The sequence below is a fragment of the Boleophthalmus pectinirostris genome, unplaced genomic scaffold (assembly GCF_026225935.1).
Source record: "Boleophthalmus pectinirostris isolate CB_2022bp ecotype Guang Dong unplaced genomic scaffold, ASM2622593v1 HiC_scaffold_11, whole genome shotgun sequence".
Lineage (NCBI taxonomy): Eukaryota > Metazoa > Chordata > Actinopteri > Gobiiformes > Gobiidae > Boleophthalmus > Boleophthalmus pectinirostris.
This window is the reverse complement of record NW_026570994.1, coordinates 22,076,487-22,096,486: the sequence shown is the minus strand read 5'-3', so window position 1 is coordinate 22,096,486 and position 20,000 is coordinate 22,076,487. Positions and strand designations below refer to the sequence as shown.

At 38.9% G+C, this 20,000-nt stretch overlaps 1 protein-coding gene across 2 annotated transcripts in view; it reads left to right on the top strand.

The window, feature by feature from the left end:
• creb3l1 (cAMP responsive element binding protein 3-like 1) overlaps window positions 1–20,000 on the top strand; it is a 62,137-nt gene that overhangs the window by 9,603 nt on the left and 32,534 nt on the right. Inside the window, exon 1 of one of the 2 annotated variants that reach the window (XM_055164260.1) lies at window positions 314–584. The exons of the other annotated variant lie outside the window; for it this stretch is intronic. Coding sequence (XP_055020235.1) covers window positions 480–584 — 105 coding nt within the window. The 5' untranslated portion in view covers window positions 314–479. Of the gene's footprint in view, window positions 1–313; window positions 585–20,000 lie in introns of those variants that run through there. 2 annotated transcript variants of the gene reach the window in all.

The window sequence follows — 20,000 nt, the reverse complement described above, 5'->3', positions numbered from 1 at the left end:
GTAGTAGTAGTAGTAGTAGTAGTACTGGGGTAATTTTGCTACTCATCTTACAACTGGGCCTTTTACTTTTCAAATATTATTCACTAAATATTTAATAAAAGTGTAAAATCCAGATTTACAGGAGAAAATACCTGAATTTTATGACTAACCTTAAACTTCTAGAATCTCTGGACGTCTCTGCGTCTGTCGCGATGGTCGGGGGGCGTCACGCTGAAGACGACGGCGGCGGGTGGGGGAGGGGGCGTGGTTTACGTGAATATTCATTGATTCGTGCGTAACGCCGGGACGCACGGCTCAGACGCACAGAATCAGCTGGGGATGGAGCTCTGACGGCGGCACACCACTCTCCCCCCTGCCCGCTCACACACGCACCAGCATCGGCCAAGGATGTGAAAACACACCGCTCCTCTACCGGATCATAGCAGACGCACACGCATTTTTTTTTTTTTTTTGGAGAAAACGACGCAAAACGTACCAAAATGGACGCTATTTTGGAGAGTTTAGCGGCAGATAAACTGTACCCATCCGTAAGCAGCAACCTGTTGGACCTAGAAGAACTGGATGGAGATTTTCTGTCAAACGTGGTACGTAAAAAAAAAAAAATAAAAAAAATAATAATACACGATTTGACAATAAACGCGCGGCATGCGGGGTTAAGACGTAAACCTTGCATGTAAAAACACCGGGTTAATTTGAGATTTTGCCGCAGTTTTTTGCAGTAATTTCGCGTTGGTTTGGGCTCGTCTTCGCTCGGATCCAACCTGTTGAATCTAGGTGGAAATCGCGTCCAAGTTCGGGCGCATATTTCGTTTTTTTTTACGCAAACTGCACTCATTACGTTCTTTCTTGCGTGTGTTAACCTACCTGCTGGTTTTACGTTTCTTTTTCATTGTTTAGTCCTGGTTTTGACGATTTGAGATGAATATTTGCAGTGTTTTTTCCTGCTTTGTTTGGTGTTAAAATGATGACACTTCACGTTTTTTACGCAAAACGATGCATACTTTTGTTCGTGGACTTTTTTTTAATAATTGTTAACCATTATTTGAACTCATGCTTGCTTGTAATATTTGACCTAGTTTTAGCTCCTTTGCACTTTTGCAATCCCAAATTAAACAGTTCACGTAGTTTCTTTAGTATTTATTTAAAAAAATGTTGCAGCACGTCTTATTTTGTGCCAATTTTGTTCATATTTTAGCAGATGTCGCTTTTAAAAATGACTCAAAACACTGATAAAAAATGACAAAGCCTATCACCCGGGATGTTATATGGAGTAGTGTAAATAACGGACTTAGTATAATGTAAAAACTTAAGTGTAAAGCAAACATAATGTAATTTCTCCTCTGTGCGTAATGGTTACTTTGGACGTGCCGTGGGCGTGGTCATCCCGGGACCCACATCCTGGTCAGATCCGGGCGGACTCATTCATTTAACTCTCTAGTTTATTTACACTTGAATAATATAACACTGTACGTATAAACACGGCCGCGCTGTGGTTTTCAGGCTGTCATCGTCGCTTCCCTTTTGCCATAAAACGCTCACTGACATTTCACTTTAAAGGGCCCCATGTTATACGCAATTTTCTGTTCTAATGTCGTTTCCTCGTCACCAACGCACCTCGAGTTGTGTTTTTTTTTTGTTTGTTTGTTTCATTCTCGCATGTTTTACACACAAACCATGCAGATTTGCTCAAAACGGGAAAATTTCCACTGGACTAAAGGTAAAACTACCACTTCATGACGTCACGAGGTGGAACAGAGCGTTTCGAGCTTTGGAGATGTAGACAGATTAATAATAAAGATACAAAACACAACCTAAACACGACCTAAACCTCACAAGAGTCAGTTTTGTGTAATATTTGACCTTTAATTGCACTTAAACTTCACATTTTTGTATTTTTGCAGAAGCCAAACTTTATTTATTGCGATATTTTAGAGATAGGACACTTTTTTGCTTTTAAAATACCAAGACATGAAATGTTGGTGTGATTTATTTCCGTCATAATCCCAAAATTTCAAGTAAAACATATGGATGTGACAATAACCGAAATATCGTGATATCGTATCGTCAAAAGTCTCACAATAATATCGTGGGCTGTCGCAATATATCGAATTACATTACAAGTTCCTTTGCTTAAATGCAGGTTTCATAGTAGGAACATCTTATAAACATCGGAAACTACATATCCCATGATTAATTTCAGCGCAGACGACATGAAGAGGTGTAACGATATCCAAGTTTCATGGTACGATATTTATTGCGATATCGTGGGAACGCTCATGATATAGAGGGGAGGCTCACGCTTAGGGGTATAACAATATTCAAATCTCACAATATTTACGTAATATTTTCACAATATACATCTCACGGTACGATATTTATTGCGATATTTTGTGGACAAAACTGTTAATATGCAACTTTTTCCTCTTAAAATGCCTTGACAGGACTTAAAAGTGTTAGAACTGTTATTTCTTCTTGTTGTCTGCACTGAAACGGAGCAAAGGATCATGGTCTATGTAGTTCCCTCTGTTTTTCTGCCCCATAACTCTTAATTTAAGAAAAAAATACTTGTAATTTTGATATATTGTGACAGCCCATGATATTATTGTGAGAACTTTGACGTTATGATATCACGATTTGTCTGTTACATCCCTCTTTTTACTTGTTTTTTTTTTTTTTACAAATTGTTTCTAATTCTTTGGGTTATGACGGAAATAATAATAAATAACACCAATATTTTGTCAAGGTGGCTATTTTAAAAGCTAAAAAGGTTCCTATCTCCAAAATATCGCAATAAATATCGTACCGTGAGCTACATATCGTGATAATATCGTACTGAGACTTGTAATTCGATATATTGTGACGGCCCACGATATTATTGTGAGAACTTTGACGATACGATATCACGATATTTCAGTTATTGCTACATCTGTATTTTTGACTTGAATTCTTCGGATTATGACAGAAAAAAATAATAAATAACACCAAATATTGCAATAAATATCGTACCGTGAGATGCGTATCGTGATAATATCGTACCGAGAGATTTGCATATCGTTACATCCCTGTTATTAACTTTAAAAAAAACATACATTATTGGTGTTAATTCGTCAGTAGGGATTAATAAAGTGTTAATTTAACCTTTTATAATAATTTTCACGTAAAACTTTCATGTAAAACTGTTGTACTGTAATATTATTTTAAAGTAATGGTAATTTATTTTTATTTTACCGTATCGTCTGCTTGTTTCCATGGAGATAGATGCATAGGTCTCGTTTAGGGCTGCAAGATCAATCTCTGTCGAATTAAAACGTCAAATTAAATGGATGCAATTAGCAAATCTGTAATTTTTTAAGTACCGTAATTTCCTGCTCAAACAACATCTCTATAAAAGCTGCTAACCCTGTAGTTTAGATCTGTGCAAACATGTATAAAAATGAAGTTCAGCTCAGATTTCGGGCTTTTTTTGCTGCTTTTATAGACGCATTTCGCAAAAAAAACTCCATGGAAACAAGCGGCGAAGTCCCACAGTGCGGCTTTGGAGAGGACACCTGGACCCGTAACTGTCTGCTCAGCTGGTTTAGTTCTCACGCTCTGAACCCGGTCATCACCTTCACCCCGGTCTCTCATTAACAACAAAACGCAAAAACGCAAAACCACAAAACAGATCAGGAGCCTTTAAACTTTCAGATCTGTAACTCGTCGGTAAAAATACTCAAAGTTTAGTTTAAATAAAGTTATACCTGGTTTATTACAGTGTTATGGTCAATGTGTAACTAATTTTATCCCAGGTTTGATCAGAAGTAGTCGCAGTTTTTTTCTTTGTTTATTAAATGATCAAGTAGTAGTAGTAGTAGTAGTAGTAGTAGTAGTAGTAGTAGTAGTAGTAGTAGTAGTAGTAGTTGGTGCCACAGTGAGGCGCCAGTGTCGGTATGACAGTGGTGTGTGTGTGTTTGTGTGTGTGTGTTTGTGTTGGTGTCAGAGGAGCCGATGGTGCCGATTGGCAGCCTCGCTTTTGTCAGTCTGTCCCAGGGCAGCTGTGGCTACAAGAGTGTCTTACCACGATTGAGTTTTAAACTGTAAAGTGACTTTGAGCGTCTGGAAAAGTGCTTTATAAGAATAATGCTTTATTATTATTATTATAAATTTGTAGTATTGATGTAGTACTTTCCGTAGCAGTAGCAGTATTTGTAGCAGAAGTAGTTGTTGTTGTAATAGTAGTAGTACCAATAGTAGTAGTAGCAGCAGTAGTAATAGTAGTAGCAGCAGTAGTAGTAGTAGTAGCAGTACTAGTAGTAATAGCAGTACTAGTAGCAGTAGTAGTAGTAGTAGTAGAAATAGTAGTAGCAGTAGTAACAGTAGTACTATTACTAGTAGTAGCAGTAGCAGAAGTAGTAGTAGTAGTAGCAGTACTAGTAGCAGCAGTAGTAGCAGCAGTAGTAGCAGTATAGTAGTAGTAGTAGTAGCAGTAGTAGTAGTAATAGTAGTAATAGCAGCAGTAGTAGCAGTAGTAGTAGTAGTAGTAGTAGTAGTAGCAGTACTAGTTGTAGTAGCAGTACTAGTAGCAGTAGTAGTAGTAGTAGTAGCAGTAGTAGTAGAAGTAGCAGTACTAGTTGTAGTAGTAGTAGCAGTAGTAGTAGTAGAAGTAGTAGCAGCAGTAGCAGTAGTAGTAACAGTAATAGTTAGTAATAGTAGTAATAATTGCAGTAGTATTCGTCCCTATTTTTGTATTTTCAAAAAAAAGTTGTATCCTGTTTTATTTTGTGCCAAATATTCAGTTATTCTGTTGATACTTCAGTAAATTTCTTTGCTTTGTTTTGCCAAATAACTGACTCCGCTCACAGCAAGAATTCAAATAAAAATGTGCTCTATACGTTTAATGACACACTGCGGAACATTCCAGGCAAAGAACTGAGAGAATGCACCGTAGGCCGTAAAGGATGAATTATAAATAAGCGTTTTTAAGGTCTGAACTTAAACTTAATGGGGTCAGACCGGGGTAAAACCACCACGCCTAAATACACCCCAGCTCACATACTTATACGGATGGTTAAGGACGGAGATTAAAGTTAAAATTGTCACATGTCGCGTGTGTTTGGAGCGGTGCATTGTGGGACTTTGTGGGATTCTGTGGTGACGCTCCCGTTCATTTACAGACACCACGCAGAGCTGTCCTTAAACCAGGTCCCGGAGCAGCATTCTTCACATTGTTAGAAAGAAAAGGTTAACGCCAAGAGACATGTTTAAATAAGGATAAAATCAAGTTTAAGTTTTAGTCCTGAGACTCGGTTTGGTCCTGGACTAGTCCTTGTTTAGTCCTGTTTTAGTCCTGCTACAGAAGCTACAGAAAAATATTTAGAAATGATATTGAAACGACTTAATGCCATTGACACTAAGTACCGTAATTTTCAGACTATAAGTTGCACTTTTTTCATGGTTTGTGTGTTTCCTGCGACTTATTCTCCGGTGCGACTTAAATATTAAAATTTTCAGACTGATGGCCGCGAGAGGGCGCTCTAGGCCTGTGTGTCAGTATCTGGTACTACTATTACTCCTGTACCACTGTCACTTCGCACCCTAGTAGTGAAATATTCAGCAGAAAATGTGAATCGAGCAGCAGAAAGAAAGTTCGGAGTGAGCGAAAAACTTGTGAGGGATTGACGGAAAGCGGGAATGGAGAACACAACTTCACGGAAACTGGGCGGATGCATCGTGAAACTTTCCTGAAGTCACTGGATGGATGGACAAAACCTGGACTTCAGTGACACCGAAACCATCCTGTCGGGATTCAGAAAGGCCCGAATAATTCTAACTGGAACTGACGCTGAGTCTGACGACAGCGACACAGAAGAGTTTGCGTCGCTCTGTTTACCTCCGGAGTTGTTCAGAAGTGACACCGAGGATGAAGAATTGAACGGATTTAGTGATTTGGAGTGAGATGGAGAGTTTGGTTAAACTTGTTCTGTTCTGTTGTTTATGTTATAGTTTATCTGAAGAACTGTGAAATATGTGACGTTAACAGTCTGTTGTTCTCTCTTCTGTTCTTATTACTACAACTTGACTTTCGTGATGAAATGTCGGTTCCTGGTCTCTAAATTTATAAAATACATTTCCCCAAAAAGTGCGACTTATACTCCGGTGCTTATATATGTTTCTTTTGTTCTTCATTGCGCATTTTTTGACTGGTGCGACTCTGGAGCGATAGTGTAGAAAATACAGTAGTTGGATAATTCCGGTCCACACATTTTAAAAAATATAGAATCATTAAAAGGTTCTAATGTTCTAAGACAAATAAACAACACACAGTTATTTCGTTAAATTAAGGTTTAAACTGTCAGAAAAATCACTTCCTTGTCCGTAAATTGTCTCTGCATTTCGGATTCCTGTATTTTTGCGCTTTATAAAAATCTGTTTCTTCCCCCGCCGCCGAGTTCGGGAACCAGCCAATCACAGAAGAGTCAGACATTCTGTGTTGGTGACGATTCCCGAGATCGAGGATTTAAAGCCGGAACAAAGAGAATGTTTGGTGAATTTTATCAAGGGGAAAGACGTTATTGCCCTTCTTCCTACGGGATTTGGGAAAAGCTTCATATACCAGTTTACGTCACGAACAAACAGCAGCGATTGGAAGGGGGTGTAACGATATCCAAGTTTCACGATACGATATTGTCACGGTATGAACCTCACGGTACGATATTTATTGCAATACCGTGGGAAAGCTCACGATAAGGTGGGGAGGCTCACGGTTAGAGATGTAACGATATCAAAATCTCTCCGTACGATATTTTCACGATATATATATCTCACGGTACGATATTATTGCGATATTTTGTGGAGGCAAACAAAATTGAATATCCTATTTTTTCCTTTTAAAACGCCTTGACAAGACTTAATCCGAAGAACTAGGAATTAAAAGTGTTAGAACTGTTATTTCTTCTTGTCGTCTGCACTGAAATGGAGCAAAGGATCATGGTCTATGTAGTTCTCTGTCTTTTTTATCTATTGCTGCACCATAACTCTTTATTTAAGCAAAGAGACTTGTGATTCGATATATTGTGATGGTCCACGATATTATTGTTAGAAGAGACATGTTTAAATAAGGATAAAATCAAGTTTACGTTTTAGTCCTGGTCTAGACTCGGTTTGGTGCCGGTCTAGTCCTTGTTTAGTCCTGGTTTAGTCCTGAAACACGAAATATCGCTACAGAGAAATAATTTTCGATAAACAATAGTACTGAAACCACTTTATGCCAGTGACAGAAAGTAGTTGGACAATTCCGGTCCACACATTTTTAAAAATATAGAATCATTAAAAGGTTCTAATCTTCTAAAACTAAAAAAATTGTGAGAACTTTGACGATACGATATCACGGTATTTCGGTTATCGTTACATCCCTATTCACTTCTTTAACTTTAATAGTGGAGGGGCTGCTGTTGGCTCGTCTCAACTTTTCTTTGCTTAGAATGTTCCGAAGTGCGGCATTAGACGAGGAGGTCAGCCCCACGTGACCATGTTACAGCTCAGATCTGTGGAAAGATGTATGTATTTATGTGTTCCAGTGTATTTTTGAGCAATAAAAACACGTGTAATTAAAAATCGCAAAAAAAAAATACAAGAGATATGTTAAGAAAGTGTTTCCATGGAGACAGACAGACCACGCCAAAAAAGTTACACAGTGCATCTTAAATATAAGTGTTTTAAACCACTTTCTAAACCAGTTCATTCATAAATGCAGTGTTGGTTTGTCTTGGCTGTATCGTCCTCATTGTTTTGTGTATTTGAACCATAATCTGTGTCCTCAGTCAGGTTTGAACTGCTCACATCTTAAGTTTATTCCTGTCTCTGATTCAACCCGTGTCTGTTGTGGTTTTGGTCTAAATGAAGAGCTTCTCTAGACCGAGGCTTGGACCAGGTCTAGTCTCTGGTCTGGTCTCTGGTCTGGTCCCTGGTCTGGTCCCTGGTCTGGTCTCTGGTCTGTAAAAAAAAGATGATGTTTTGTGGTTTTCTAATCCAAAGCAGAGGTGGACCATTGTAGTCATGAGTGATTGTGTTTTGGGTTTAGTCATGAGTTCAAAGTCCGTTGGAGGAGATTTTTCACTTTTTCCCATCGACTTTTTTAGTTTTAAAATGACTTTAATGGGAATAAAAACGTTATAATCTGAAAATTACTTTTTTTTTCACACGTCTGGCCCATTTACTGCTAATACTTATGTACTACTTATGTTACTGCTACTACTACTGTTACTGCTACGGTGACTACTGCTACTGATACTTATGTTAGCCAGCGACTACTACTATCACTACTACTTGTACTACTACTACTTCTACTACTACTTACTACTACTACTTCTACTACTGCTACTACTACTACTTTCATCACTCCTACTACTATCACTAGTACTGCTACTACTACTATTACTGCTACTACTACTACTTCTACTTATGTTACTGCTACTACTACTACTACTTCTACTACTACTACTTCTACTTATGTTACTGCTACTACTACTACTACTACTACTACTACTACTACTACTACTACTTCTACTACTACTTATGTTACTGCTACTACTACTACTACTACTACTACTGCTACTACTACTACAACTTTTACTATCACTATTACTACTACTACTACAACTATCACCCCACACTATTACTGCTACTACTTCTTCTACTACTACTATTAAAGCTACTACTACTACTTATACTATCACTATTACTGCTACTACTACTACAACTATCACTACTACTACTACTACTACTCCCATCACTACTACTGCTACTTTCACTCCTACTACTACTACTACTACTACTACTATTACTAGTACTGCTGCTACTACTACTTCTACTACTGCTATTGCTGCTACTATTACTTTCACTAGTACTATCACTACTGCTATTATTATTATTATACTACTATTACTACTTCTACTACTACTACCACCACTACTATCACTTTTACTATTACTACTGCCACTACTATTTATACTTGAGTATTTAGTGCTGGTTAAGTCCTGATTTAGTCCTACTACTACTAACACTACTTCTATTACTACCATTACTACTACTACTACTTCTATCACTTTTACTTCTAGTACTTCTTCTTTTTCTTTCTAATGTTGTTTTCCTCCTGGTTGTGTCAGTTATTTTGATTAGAGCCAGTCGGTCCTTTTTTCAGTCCAGTTTTAGTCCAAGTCTGATTCTGATTTAATCCTGGTTTAGTCCTCTCCTCTCCGTCTCCCTCCCTCTCCTCTCATTCCAAAACAATCCTCCGTTTCCTTTGGTTTTCACATCATTTTTCACCATAACTTTTGCCTAAACTGCTCCATTCAAACCCTGTTCCCCAGCTGTCCGCAAGCCCCGCCCCCTCCCTCCCGTCCCGGCCTCCCATTGGTCCAAACCCCCGGGCCCGCGTCCCGATTGGCCGCCTCGCTCCACAGCTGGAATGTGAGAGCTCCTCTTGTGTGTGCACAAAGCTCGGGGTTCACCGGGTCTAGGCGGTTCAAGGAAAGTCCGGCTCTTCCAAGTCCAGACCGCAGAGCCCACGTGGTCCTGGTTCAGATCCTGGTTTAGTCCCAGATCCAGAAGTTAGGAGATGTTCTAGACAAGTTTGTCAGTCAAAATAAAAACCCGCTTTGGGATTTTTTTTTTAATTTTTTTTACAAAACTATTAAGATTTTATGATTATTACAAAATGTGTTTATAAAAGCATAAAAAACGTCTTAATAAAATTCTTAAATACTGCAGAAACTTTGAATCATTTGGTCCTGGTCTAGTTCTTGTTTAGTATTTATCTAGTCCTTGTCTGGTCCTAGTCTGGTTTAGGTTTAGTTCTGGTCTAGTCCTGGTTTAGTCCTTGTTTAGTCCTGGTCTAGTCCTGGTCTAGTCCTGGTTTAGTCCTGGTTTAGTCCTGATTTAATCCTGGTTTAGTTCTGGTCTAATCCTTGTTTAGTCCTGGTTTAGTTCTAGTCTGGTCCTGGTTTAGTTCTGGTTTATTCCTTGTTTAGTTCTGGTTCAGTCCTTGTTGAGTCCTGGTCTAGTCCTTGTTTAGTTCTGGTCTAGTCCTTGTCTAGTTCTAGTTTAATCTCTCTCTAGTCCTGGTCTAGTTCTTGTTTAGTTCTGCTCTAGTCCTCATTTAGTCCTGGTTTAGTCCTGGCTTAGTTCTGGTTTAATTCTCGTTTAGTCCTGGTCTAGTCCTTGTTGAGTCCTAATCTAGTCCTTGTTTAGTCCTGATCTAGTCCTTGTTTAGTTCTGGTTCAGTCCTTGTTGAGTCCTGGTCTAGTCCTTGTCTAGTTCTAGTTTAATCTCTCTCTAGTCCTGGTCTAGTTCTTGTTTAGTTCTGCTCTAGTCCTCATTTAGTCCTGGTTTAATCCTGGTTTAGTCCTGGTCTAGTCCTGGTTTAGTCCTGGTCTAGTCCTGGTTTAGTTCTGGTCTAGTCCTGGTTTAGTTCTAGTCTAGTCCTGGTTTAGTTCTAGTCTAGTCCTGGTTTAGTTCTAGTCTAGTCCTGGTTTAGTCCTGGTTTATTCCTGTGGAACAACATATACTGATTGTGTGATGCTAACTGGATGCACTGCTCTGTCTGAAGCTCTGTTACGCTAATAAAACATTAATCTGACTTTTGTTTTAACTAAACCTAAAAAAAAATAAACTAAACCTGAAAAATTATAACGTTTTTATTCCCATTAAAGTGTTGAACTAAAACTAAACTAAAACAAGTCCCACTTAAATAACATTACGGATCTAAGCTAGTTAGCATTAGCATTAGCATTAGCATTAGCGTAACAGTTTTTCAGTCACTTTCACCTTTTTGTTGAAAATCAAACTCCTAAACAGAACCACAAATGCTCAGACTGATCACAGACTCCTGAAAATGTGCTCTTTAAATCTATTTTGTATATTTATTGAGTTTTCAGATGATCTAAAAACTTTATTTGGCATAAAATGACGTTTTAAAATGCGTTTTATTTAATTACAAACGGACAGAACAGAGCAGATTTATTCTGACCTCAAGAGCTACAATAAATCTGTACTGACAAATGTAGTCTTCAGTCCTGGTTTAAACCTGCTGCAGACCTGGTTTAGTCTTAGTTTAGTTCTGGTTTAGTCCTCGTTTAGTCCTGGTTCAGACCTGATTCTGTCCTGGTTTAGTCTTGGTTTAGTCCTGGTTTAGCTCTGGTTTAATCCTGGTTTAGACCTGGTTCTGTCCTGGTTTAGTCCTGGTTTAGTCCTAGTTCTGTCTTGGTTTAGTTCTGGTTTAGTCCTGGTTTAATCCTGGTTTAGTCTTAGTTTAACCCTGGTTTAATTCTGGTTTAGTCCTGGTTTAGCTCTGGTTTAATCCTGGTTTAATCCTAATTTAGTCCTGGTTTTTAGTCTTGGGTTAGTCTTGGTTTAATCCTGGCTTAGTCCGGTTTAGTCCTGGTTTAATCTTGGGTTAGTCTTGGTTTAATCCTGGTTTAATCCTGGTTTAGTCCTGGTTTAATCTTGGGTTAGTCTTGGTTTAATCCTGGTTTAGTCCTGGTTTTTAGTCTTGGTTTAGTCCTAGTTTAGTCCCGGTTCAGTCCCAGTTTAGTCCTGGTTTAATCCTGGTTTAGTCCTGGTTTTTAATCTAGGTTTAGTCCTAGTTTAGTCCTGGTTTAGTCCTGGTTTAATCCTTTTTTATCTGCCCTACAGCCCATTTATAAAAAAGTCCAAAATAATCCTTGCGTAGGAAAAAACAGATTTTCTTGTGTCCAAACTTGACCACAGTATAAATCCTATATAAATGAGTCCGGATTAAAGCCGCAGGACTAAACCATGACTTCACCAATAAAAACACGACCACGGCTCCGAGACTAAATAAAATCAGCCTCGACGTTTCTATTTTAATGCTCAAATAAAATACAAAAAAAGTGAAACAAGGATCGCGGCGGTGGCACAGTCCCGTCAGAGCGTTCACGCCGTATTTCCTCTGTGTGTCATTATAACTGCGGTGGTCTCTGCCGGGGGGGGGGGCGGACCACAACAAAAACCAAACGCCACTATTTTAAAACGTTCAAAACTATTATTAACTCCGGGATGAGTCCGGGCGGATCGTCCTTTAACACCGGGCTGGAGTTAAAAAGCGCCGGCGTATAACAGTCATGTGCAGAGGCAGTAGCAGCAGGATACCGAGTAATTATGGAGTAAAATGATAAAAATGAAGGCGCTTTGAAGGTATTTTTAGTTACTGTTGTGGGTATTGTAATAGTAGTAGTAGTAGTGGAAGTAGCATTTGTAGTAATTGCTACAGTAGCAGTAGTAGTAGTAGTAGTAGTATTGTGTAAAAATATTTAAAAAATGAAGGTATTTTAAGTTTCAAGTTAATTTTGTGGGTATTGTAGTAGTAGTAGTAGTAGTAGTAGTAGTAGTGGACAGTAGCACTCACAGTAATTGCAGTAGTAGTAGTAGTAGTAGTAGTAGTAGTAGTAGTAGTAGTAGAGGTTGCAGTATTGTGTAAAATTATGAAAATTAAGATGTTGTAATAGTAGTAGTGTAAGTATCACTTGTAGTATTTGTTGCAGTAGTAGATGTCCTAGTAGTTGTAGTAGTAGTAGTAGTAGTAGTAGTAGTAGTAGTAGTAGCAGTAGTAGTAGTAATAGTGGTAGTAGTAGTAGTAGCAATAATAGCAGTAGTAGTGGTAGTAGCAGTAGTAGCAATAAAAGTATAATAATTAAAATTGTGAAGTAGTAGTATTAGTAACAGTGGGACATAATCTGCAGTAGTAGAGGTTCTGTAGTAGTAGTACTTGTGGTAATTGTACTTTTAATTGCACTAGTTGTAGTACTTGTATTGGTAGCATAGTAGTAGCACTTGTAGTAGTAGTAGTAGTAGTAGTGTGTAAAATTATAACAACAAAAGATGTTGTAATGGTAGTAGTAGGGTAAGTTGCACTTGTAGTAATTGCTGAAGTAGTACATGTTCTATTACTAGTAGTTGTAACTGTAGTAGTATTAGTAATAGTAAAAAGAAGTTTAAAGTACAGTAATTTAAATACTGAAGTAATAATATTAGTAGTAGTAGGACGTGGCACTTGTAATTGCTGCAGTAGCAGAGGTTTTGTAGTAGCAGTACTTGTAGTACTTGTATTGGTAGCATAGTAGTAGCACTTGTAGCAGCAGCAGCAGTGTAGTAGTAGTAGTAGTAGTAGTAGTAGTAGTAGTAGTAGTAGTACTAGTAGTAGTAGTAGTTGTTGTTGTAGTAGTGTGTAAAATTATAAAAATGAAGATGTAATGGTAGTAGTGTAAGTAGCACTTGTAGTAACTGCTGAAGTAGTAGATGTTCTAGTAGTAGTAGTAGTAGTAGTAGTAGTAGTAGTAGTTACAGGAGTTACAAATTTACGGTAAAAGTATAGTAATTAAAATTCTGAAGTAGTAGTAGTAGGACGTAATCACTGCAGTAGTAGTAGAGGTTTTGTAGTAGTAGTAGTTACTTAAGTAGTTAGTTGTACTTTTAGTTGCAGTAATTGTAGTACTTGTAGTAACAGTTCTAGTACTGTAGTTGGAGCGGTAAAAGTAACAGTAATCAATTGTTTCCATGGAGATAGTCAAGTTCAACACTTTAATATTGCAAAACATTTTAAACCAACCAATTAAATCATCATGGTGACAAAAAATAATCAGACCCTCCATAGAGAAAAGTGACACAGTGCAGCTTTAACACAAAATCTGATTTATTTAAAGAGTTAAATGAGCGTAAATGTAGATTATATTAAAGTGTGTCAAATTCCAACGCCAAAAAGTCTTAAGTCCGCTCGGTTTGGTACGAGTTTGCACAAGTCGGGCGAATATTCCGAGACAAAAATAGTCGTGTTTAACAGAATAAAAGCTCCAGTGAGTTTTAAATTCAGCGTAATTGTTTATAATGAGTCCAATTATAGTAACTGTCTTTAATGTGAACACTGGCCCACTCCTATTATCCCAAATCCAACTTTTCTCCCTTTAGCTGCTCACTGTTTATTTTTGCCTGACCCATATTCCCAAATGGGACAAACTTAAAGGGGCGTGGCGTTTAAAGGGATATTTTCCAGTACGGCCCACAGGAAAAATAACAAGGATACTGTGTTTTTTAGGACATTTTAAAGGGCCGATATTAAACTATTTTCTCTCTTCTAATGCAGTTTCCTCATCGCAAACAGACCTGGAGTTGAGTTTTGTTTCATTCACACACAAAAAAAACGTCTTAACTTAAACTGAAAATGCGCCGTTCCACCTTGTGATGTCATCATGTGGTGTTACGGGAAGTGCTCCACTGTTTTTTTTAAACTCCACACATTTTCACTAGAATCATTTGGATCATTTCAGTCTTTAGAATTTTTTATCTCTACTGAACTAAAGGTAAAACGAGCTGTTAAAGCTGCACTGTGTAACTTTTTGGTTGGGGGTCAGTTCATTTATTCATTCAGAAGTTGCTGATAAGATACATACCTCGATACATAGGCCACGATATTTACCTCGATACATAGGCCACGATACGATATTACCTCGATACATAGGCCACGATATTTACCTCGATACATAGGCCACGATATATTACGATACATACATACGATACATACGATACATACCTCGATACATAGGCCACGATATTTACCTCGATACATAGGCCACGATACGATATTTACCTCGATACATAGGCAACGATACAATACATACCTCGATACATAGGCCACGATACGATATTTACCTCGATACATAGGCACGATACGATACGATACATACGATACGATACATACGATACGATACATACCTCGATACATAGCCACGATATACCTCGATACATAGGCCCTACGATACATAGGCGATACGATATACCTCGATACGATATTTACCTCGATACATCGATACGATATCACGATACGATATTTACCTCGATACAGTGAGCTAACAATTCGATTCGATTTAATAAATAATAAATACTAAATTAGGGATGTCCCGATCCGATCACATTATCAGAAATCGGCGCCGATCACGTGACTGCAGACTTGATCCCTACTCGGACGTTATGTTCCGATCAGATATCGGATAAATAATATACGTATATAATAGAGATGCGCGGATGGAGGTTACAGCCACGGACTCCACAAGTAAACTGCGGGTCGGGCGGATGACGTGACGAAAAATTATATTTTTATTAAATTCGGGCGGGTGCCAGTTTCACTACTCAAATAAAAAACTCTGAACTCAGAGCAAATGGGAGGAGACCAAGCGGATGGCGGGGGGGTGCGGTTTTGAAAACTGGTCAAAAACTGTGGTTGCAAATGGACAGAGGGCCGATGATGAGTTTTGTGCGGTTGCAGATGAAAAAGTAGCCCATCCACGCAGCTCTAGTTTATAACACACAGGACACAACAGTTTTTCTGAGGCGCGGGATTTGCTCAGGGACGTCCAGTTAGCGCGACTTTTGGGGCGTGTCGTGCTCGGGCGCTGTTACCTGTGTGGTTTCCATGAAAATAGAAAGTTTTAATGCCATTTTTCTCTATTCTCCATGGGGAAAAGTAGCCAGGCTGGTGCCACCTAGTGCCTCCGCTCAATTTCATTTCTCTCCAGCGACTAGATCAGGAATCAGAATACACTAGACGGTTCGCAAAAACCCCGGAAGTGCTAGTTCGGGAACCAGCCAATCAGCGAAGAGCCAGACATTCTGTGTTGTCAACAATTCCCCAGATCGAGGATTTAAAGCCGGAAAACAAAGAGAATGTTTGGTGAATTTTATCAAGGGGAAAGACGTTATTGTCCTTCTTCCTACGGGATTTGACTCATTATATACGTCACGTTGAATAAAAAAATACCCGCTTACAGTCGAGCAAACGAATCATAATGCTGCGAGGTCAGACGGTTTCCACAAAGTGAAACCGCCCGATGAATCAGACTCGAGGAAAAGCATTTGAAGGACCATCAGAAAAGCTACACAATCCACCTTTAACTCAAACTTCATGACATCACAAGGTGGACCAGAGCGTTTTGAGCTTTGGAGATGCAGACAGACTAATAATAAAGTAACTCAAATATGAAACAAAACACAAAACACAAGTCCAGGTCTGTTTTTTGAGGAGGAACCCGTCTTAAAACTGGCAGGCGTCGGGTTTGTGTGATGTCGGAGCTTTAGGTGAGATCGTGGCGCCTTCGGGACGGGCGCAGACAGGAGCCCAGGTGCTGCTCCCGTCTTTGCCCCCTTCTCCTTAAACGCCCTCGTGGTGGTACATATTTTATAGGTCTAATATTTGGCCCATGATGACAGCAGATGTGTGTACGTGGATTTAAACAACACAGTACAGGAGTTTAACGCTGCTCCCTGACGCAGCCGCGCTCTACAACACTCACGAGAAACTTTATTTATTTATTTGCTTCTTATAATTTTGGGTGAAGTAATAGTAGTTAAAGAAGTACTGGCAATATAATAACCACACTACTACTACTATTACTACTACTACTATTAGGACTACTACTATTACTTCTAACTCCACTTAGTTCACAATTTTTTCTTTCTTGTCTTAGTCCTGGTTCAGTCCTATTTTAGTCTTGGTCCAGTCCTAGTTTAGTCCTGATTTTGTCCTGGTTTAGTCCTGGTTTACTCCTAGATTAGCCCTGGTTTAGTCCTGGTTTAGTCCTGGTTCAGTCCTTGTTTAGTCCTTGTTTAATCCTTGTTTAGACCTGGTTTAGCCCTGGTTCAGTCCTGGTTTAGTCTTGGTTTTGTCCTACTTTAGTCCTGGTTTAGCCCTGGTTTAGTCCTGGTTTAGTCCTGGTTCAGTCCTGGTTTAGTCCTAGTTCAGTCCTGGTTCAGTCTTGGTTTAGCCCTGGTTTAGTCCTTGTTTATCCCTTGTTTAGTCCTGGTTTAGCCCTTGTTTAGTCCTGGTTTAGTCCTGGTCTAGACCTGGTTTAATCCTGGTTTAGTCCTAGTTTAGTTTTTCTTTAGCACTGGTTTAGCCCTGGTTTAGTCCTGGTTTAGCCCTGGTTTAGTCCTGGTTTACTCTTTATTTAGTCCTGGTTTTGTCCTGGTTTAGCCCCGGTTTATTCCTGCATTGGTCTTGGTTTAGTCCTTATTTAGTCCTTGTTTAGCTCTAGTTTAATCCTGTTTTAGCCCTGCTTCAGTCCTGTTATAGTCCTGTTTTATTCCTGTTTTAGTCCTGGTTCAGTCCTGGTTTAGTCCTGGTTTAGTCCTGTCCTGTTTTAGTCCTGTTTTAGTCCTGGTTTAGTCCTGTTTTAGTCCTGGTTTAGTCCTGGTTTCAGTCCTGGTTTAGTCCTGGTTCAGTCCTTTCAGTCCTGTTTTAGTCCTGGTTTAGTCCTGTTTTATTCCTGGTTTAGTCCTGGTTTATGTGCTTGTTTTGTGCGCTGAGCGTCACTGTGTCGTGTTTCCGTGTTAAACTCTGTGTGACTCATGCATCAAACGAGCCTCGTTACCTCCAGGACTCACCACATCACTGCGCCGCACACTCGTCGTCTTACTCCTCTTCTATAAATAAAAATCTTCTCCATTGTTAAAGACGCGAAGTTTCAAGTGTCCGTGTTGTTCCGGGCCCAGACCGCGGCGTCAGGGGCGTCAGGTTTACGTGTCAGCTCTGTGGAGACTGTGTGCTTCGGTTCAGGTCCAGGTTTCCCACGGTTCTTCTTGAGCGTCAAATCTGAACTTTCCGCGAAATTCTCTACACGTCTTTTTGAAATGTCTGTCCTCAAATGAAGAGATGTTCAACTAGAGATGTTTAACGCTCGAGATCATCACAAAAGGTTCAGTTCTGTCCTCTGAATGTGACTTTTTTAGTATCGATACCTGCGAAAAAATAAGGATTTAGTCTCGATTCCAGTTTTAGAATCGATTATTAGTTTCTGATTTTTAAAAATACAAACCAAGTCCATGTACTCGTGTTCATGTCGTATTATGTTGGAACCAAAACCTGAATAAAGGATTTATTTTTACCTAACTGTCTCCATGGAGATATTACTACATGGCTTAAAATGTTCCACAGTACGGCGAGGAGAAAATTCAGTTTGTCGACTGGACAAAATTTAGTTCGGTTGAAGATGTTTCGCAGCTCATCCAAGCTGCTTCTTCAGCTGCACTTCACTTGGACGAGCTGCGAAACGTCTTCTACCAAACTAAGTCTACGTTCAGACTGCAGGGCTTAACACTCAATTCCGAGTTTTTTGTGAAATCCGATGAATCAGGCTACATTTATTCAGCATTTCTCTCTCTCAAAAAAAACCCCAGAACACTTTGTTATTGATAATTTACGCAAAACTTTCAAACTGAAAATAAATATCGGCTGCAAATATGAACTTTAGAGCAGTTTTGCGATGTATAAAACAAACTTTGAACATGAAATAAGGCAAAAAACATAAATGTGTCCAAAATAAAGTAAATATCCAGCTGTTCTGCAATCTCTATATGTAAAAAAAGATTAAACCAGGACTAAAAAATATCCTAAAATAAACTTTGTTAAGCTTTTGTTTCAACTCGATTATTTGAATTTGACACACTCTTATTTATTTTACTGTTTTTTTTTTTTTTTTTTCATTTTAAGACTAGTATGATTCAATCTGAGCATTTATTTTTTCATTATATTATTCTTGTTTTTATTAGTATGTGTTTGTGCAGCACTTTGGAAACTGTTTGTGAAATGTGCCATATAAATAAAGTGGAGAAACAAATCGAAATCACGATAAAAATTTGATAAATTCGCCTTATTCTGGACTGAAAAAACAAAACTAACACATGGTATTTTTTTGGACTAACGGTTGCATTTGGAAGAGAAAGTACAATATAGATATAAAAAAAACATGTAAATCTAACTTGACAATATAACAAATGAGGAAGTAATTATTTAACTGAGTCCTTGGTGCTCACAAATCTGTCACCAAACTGTTTAAATCCACATGTGTTCACTTGACGCTGAAGTGAAACTGGGTTAGACGGCCAAAGAACAGCCAATCAGAGCGCGGCTTCCTGGTTTCTAAGAAATAAAAATACTTAGTTTTCTGGTGCGGACGGAGCGCATCACGTTCTGTCACACAGCGGTGCTTTTACATGACACAAAATGTTTTTATTTACACAAAATATAAATGAAAAAGTTTTGTACGTCGGCTTTGACTTTCTGTTTTTAATGATTGTCTTTGCCGCATAGTTTTGCCTTTTTTTGCATAATTCTCCGTGTCAAAACCTGCGCGGATTTAAACAATCAGAAAGAAATCAGATCAGATGTGACATGTGTGAAGCTGGGTCTGAACTGAACCAGGACTAGACCAGGACTAGACCAGGACTGGACCACTAGACCAGGGACTAGACCAGGACTAGACCAGGACTAGAAGACGACCAAACTTTGACTACCAGGACAACCTAAGTCTAAACAGAACTAGGACTAATAAGACTACACCAAAACTAATGTAGGATTAAACCAGGACTAGACCAGGACTAGACCAGGACTAAACCAGGATTAGACCAGGACTAGACCAAAAGTAAACCGAGACTAGACCAAGACTAACATAAGACTAAACCAAGATTAAACCAGGGCTAAACAAGGAGTAGGAATTAACTTTACTGTCCAGTGTCGACCACATCAAAACTGGGACTAAACCAGGACTAAACCAGGACTAGACCAGGACTAGACCAAAAGTAAATCAGGACTAAACCAGGACTAGAAAAGGACCAAACTTTGACTACCAGGATATGTGTGAATGCAACCTAAGTCTGACCAGAACCAGGACTTATAAAACTACACCAAGACTGTAGAAGAATGTAGGACCAGGTCAAGACCAGGACTAAACCAGGACTAAACCAAGATTACACCAGGACTAAACCAGGACTAGAAGACAACCAAACTTTGACTACCAGGTCATGTGTGAACGCAACCTAAATCTGAACAGAACCAGGACTAATAGAACTACACCAAGACTACTGTAGGACTAGACCAGGACTGGACCAGGAATAGACCAGGACTAGACCAGGACTAAACCAGGACTAGACCAGGACTAAACCAGGACTAGACCAGGACT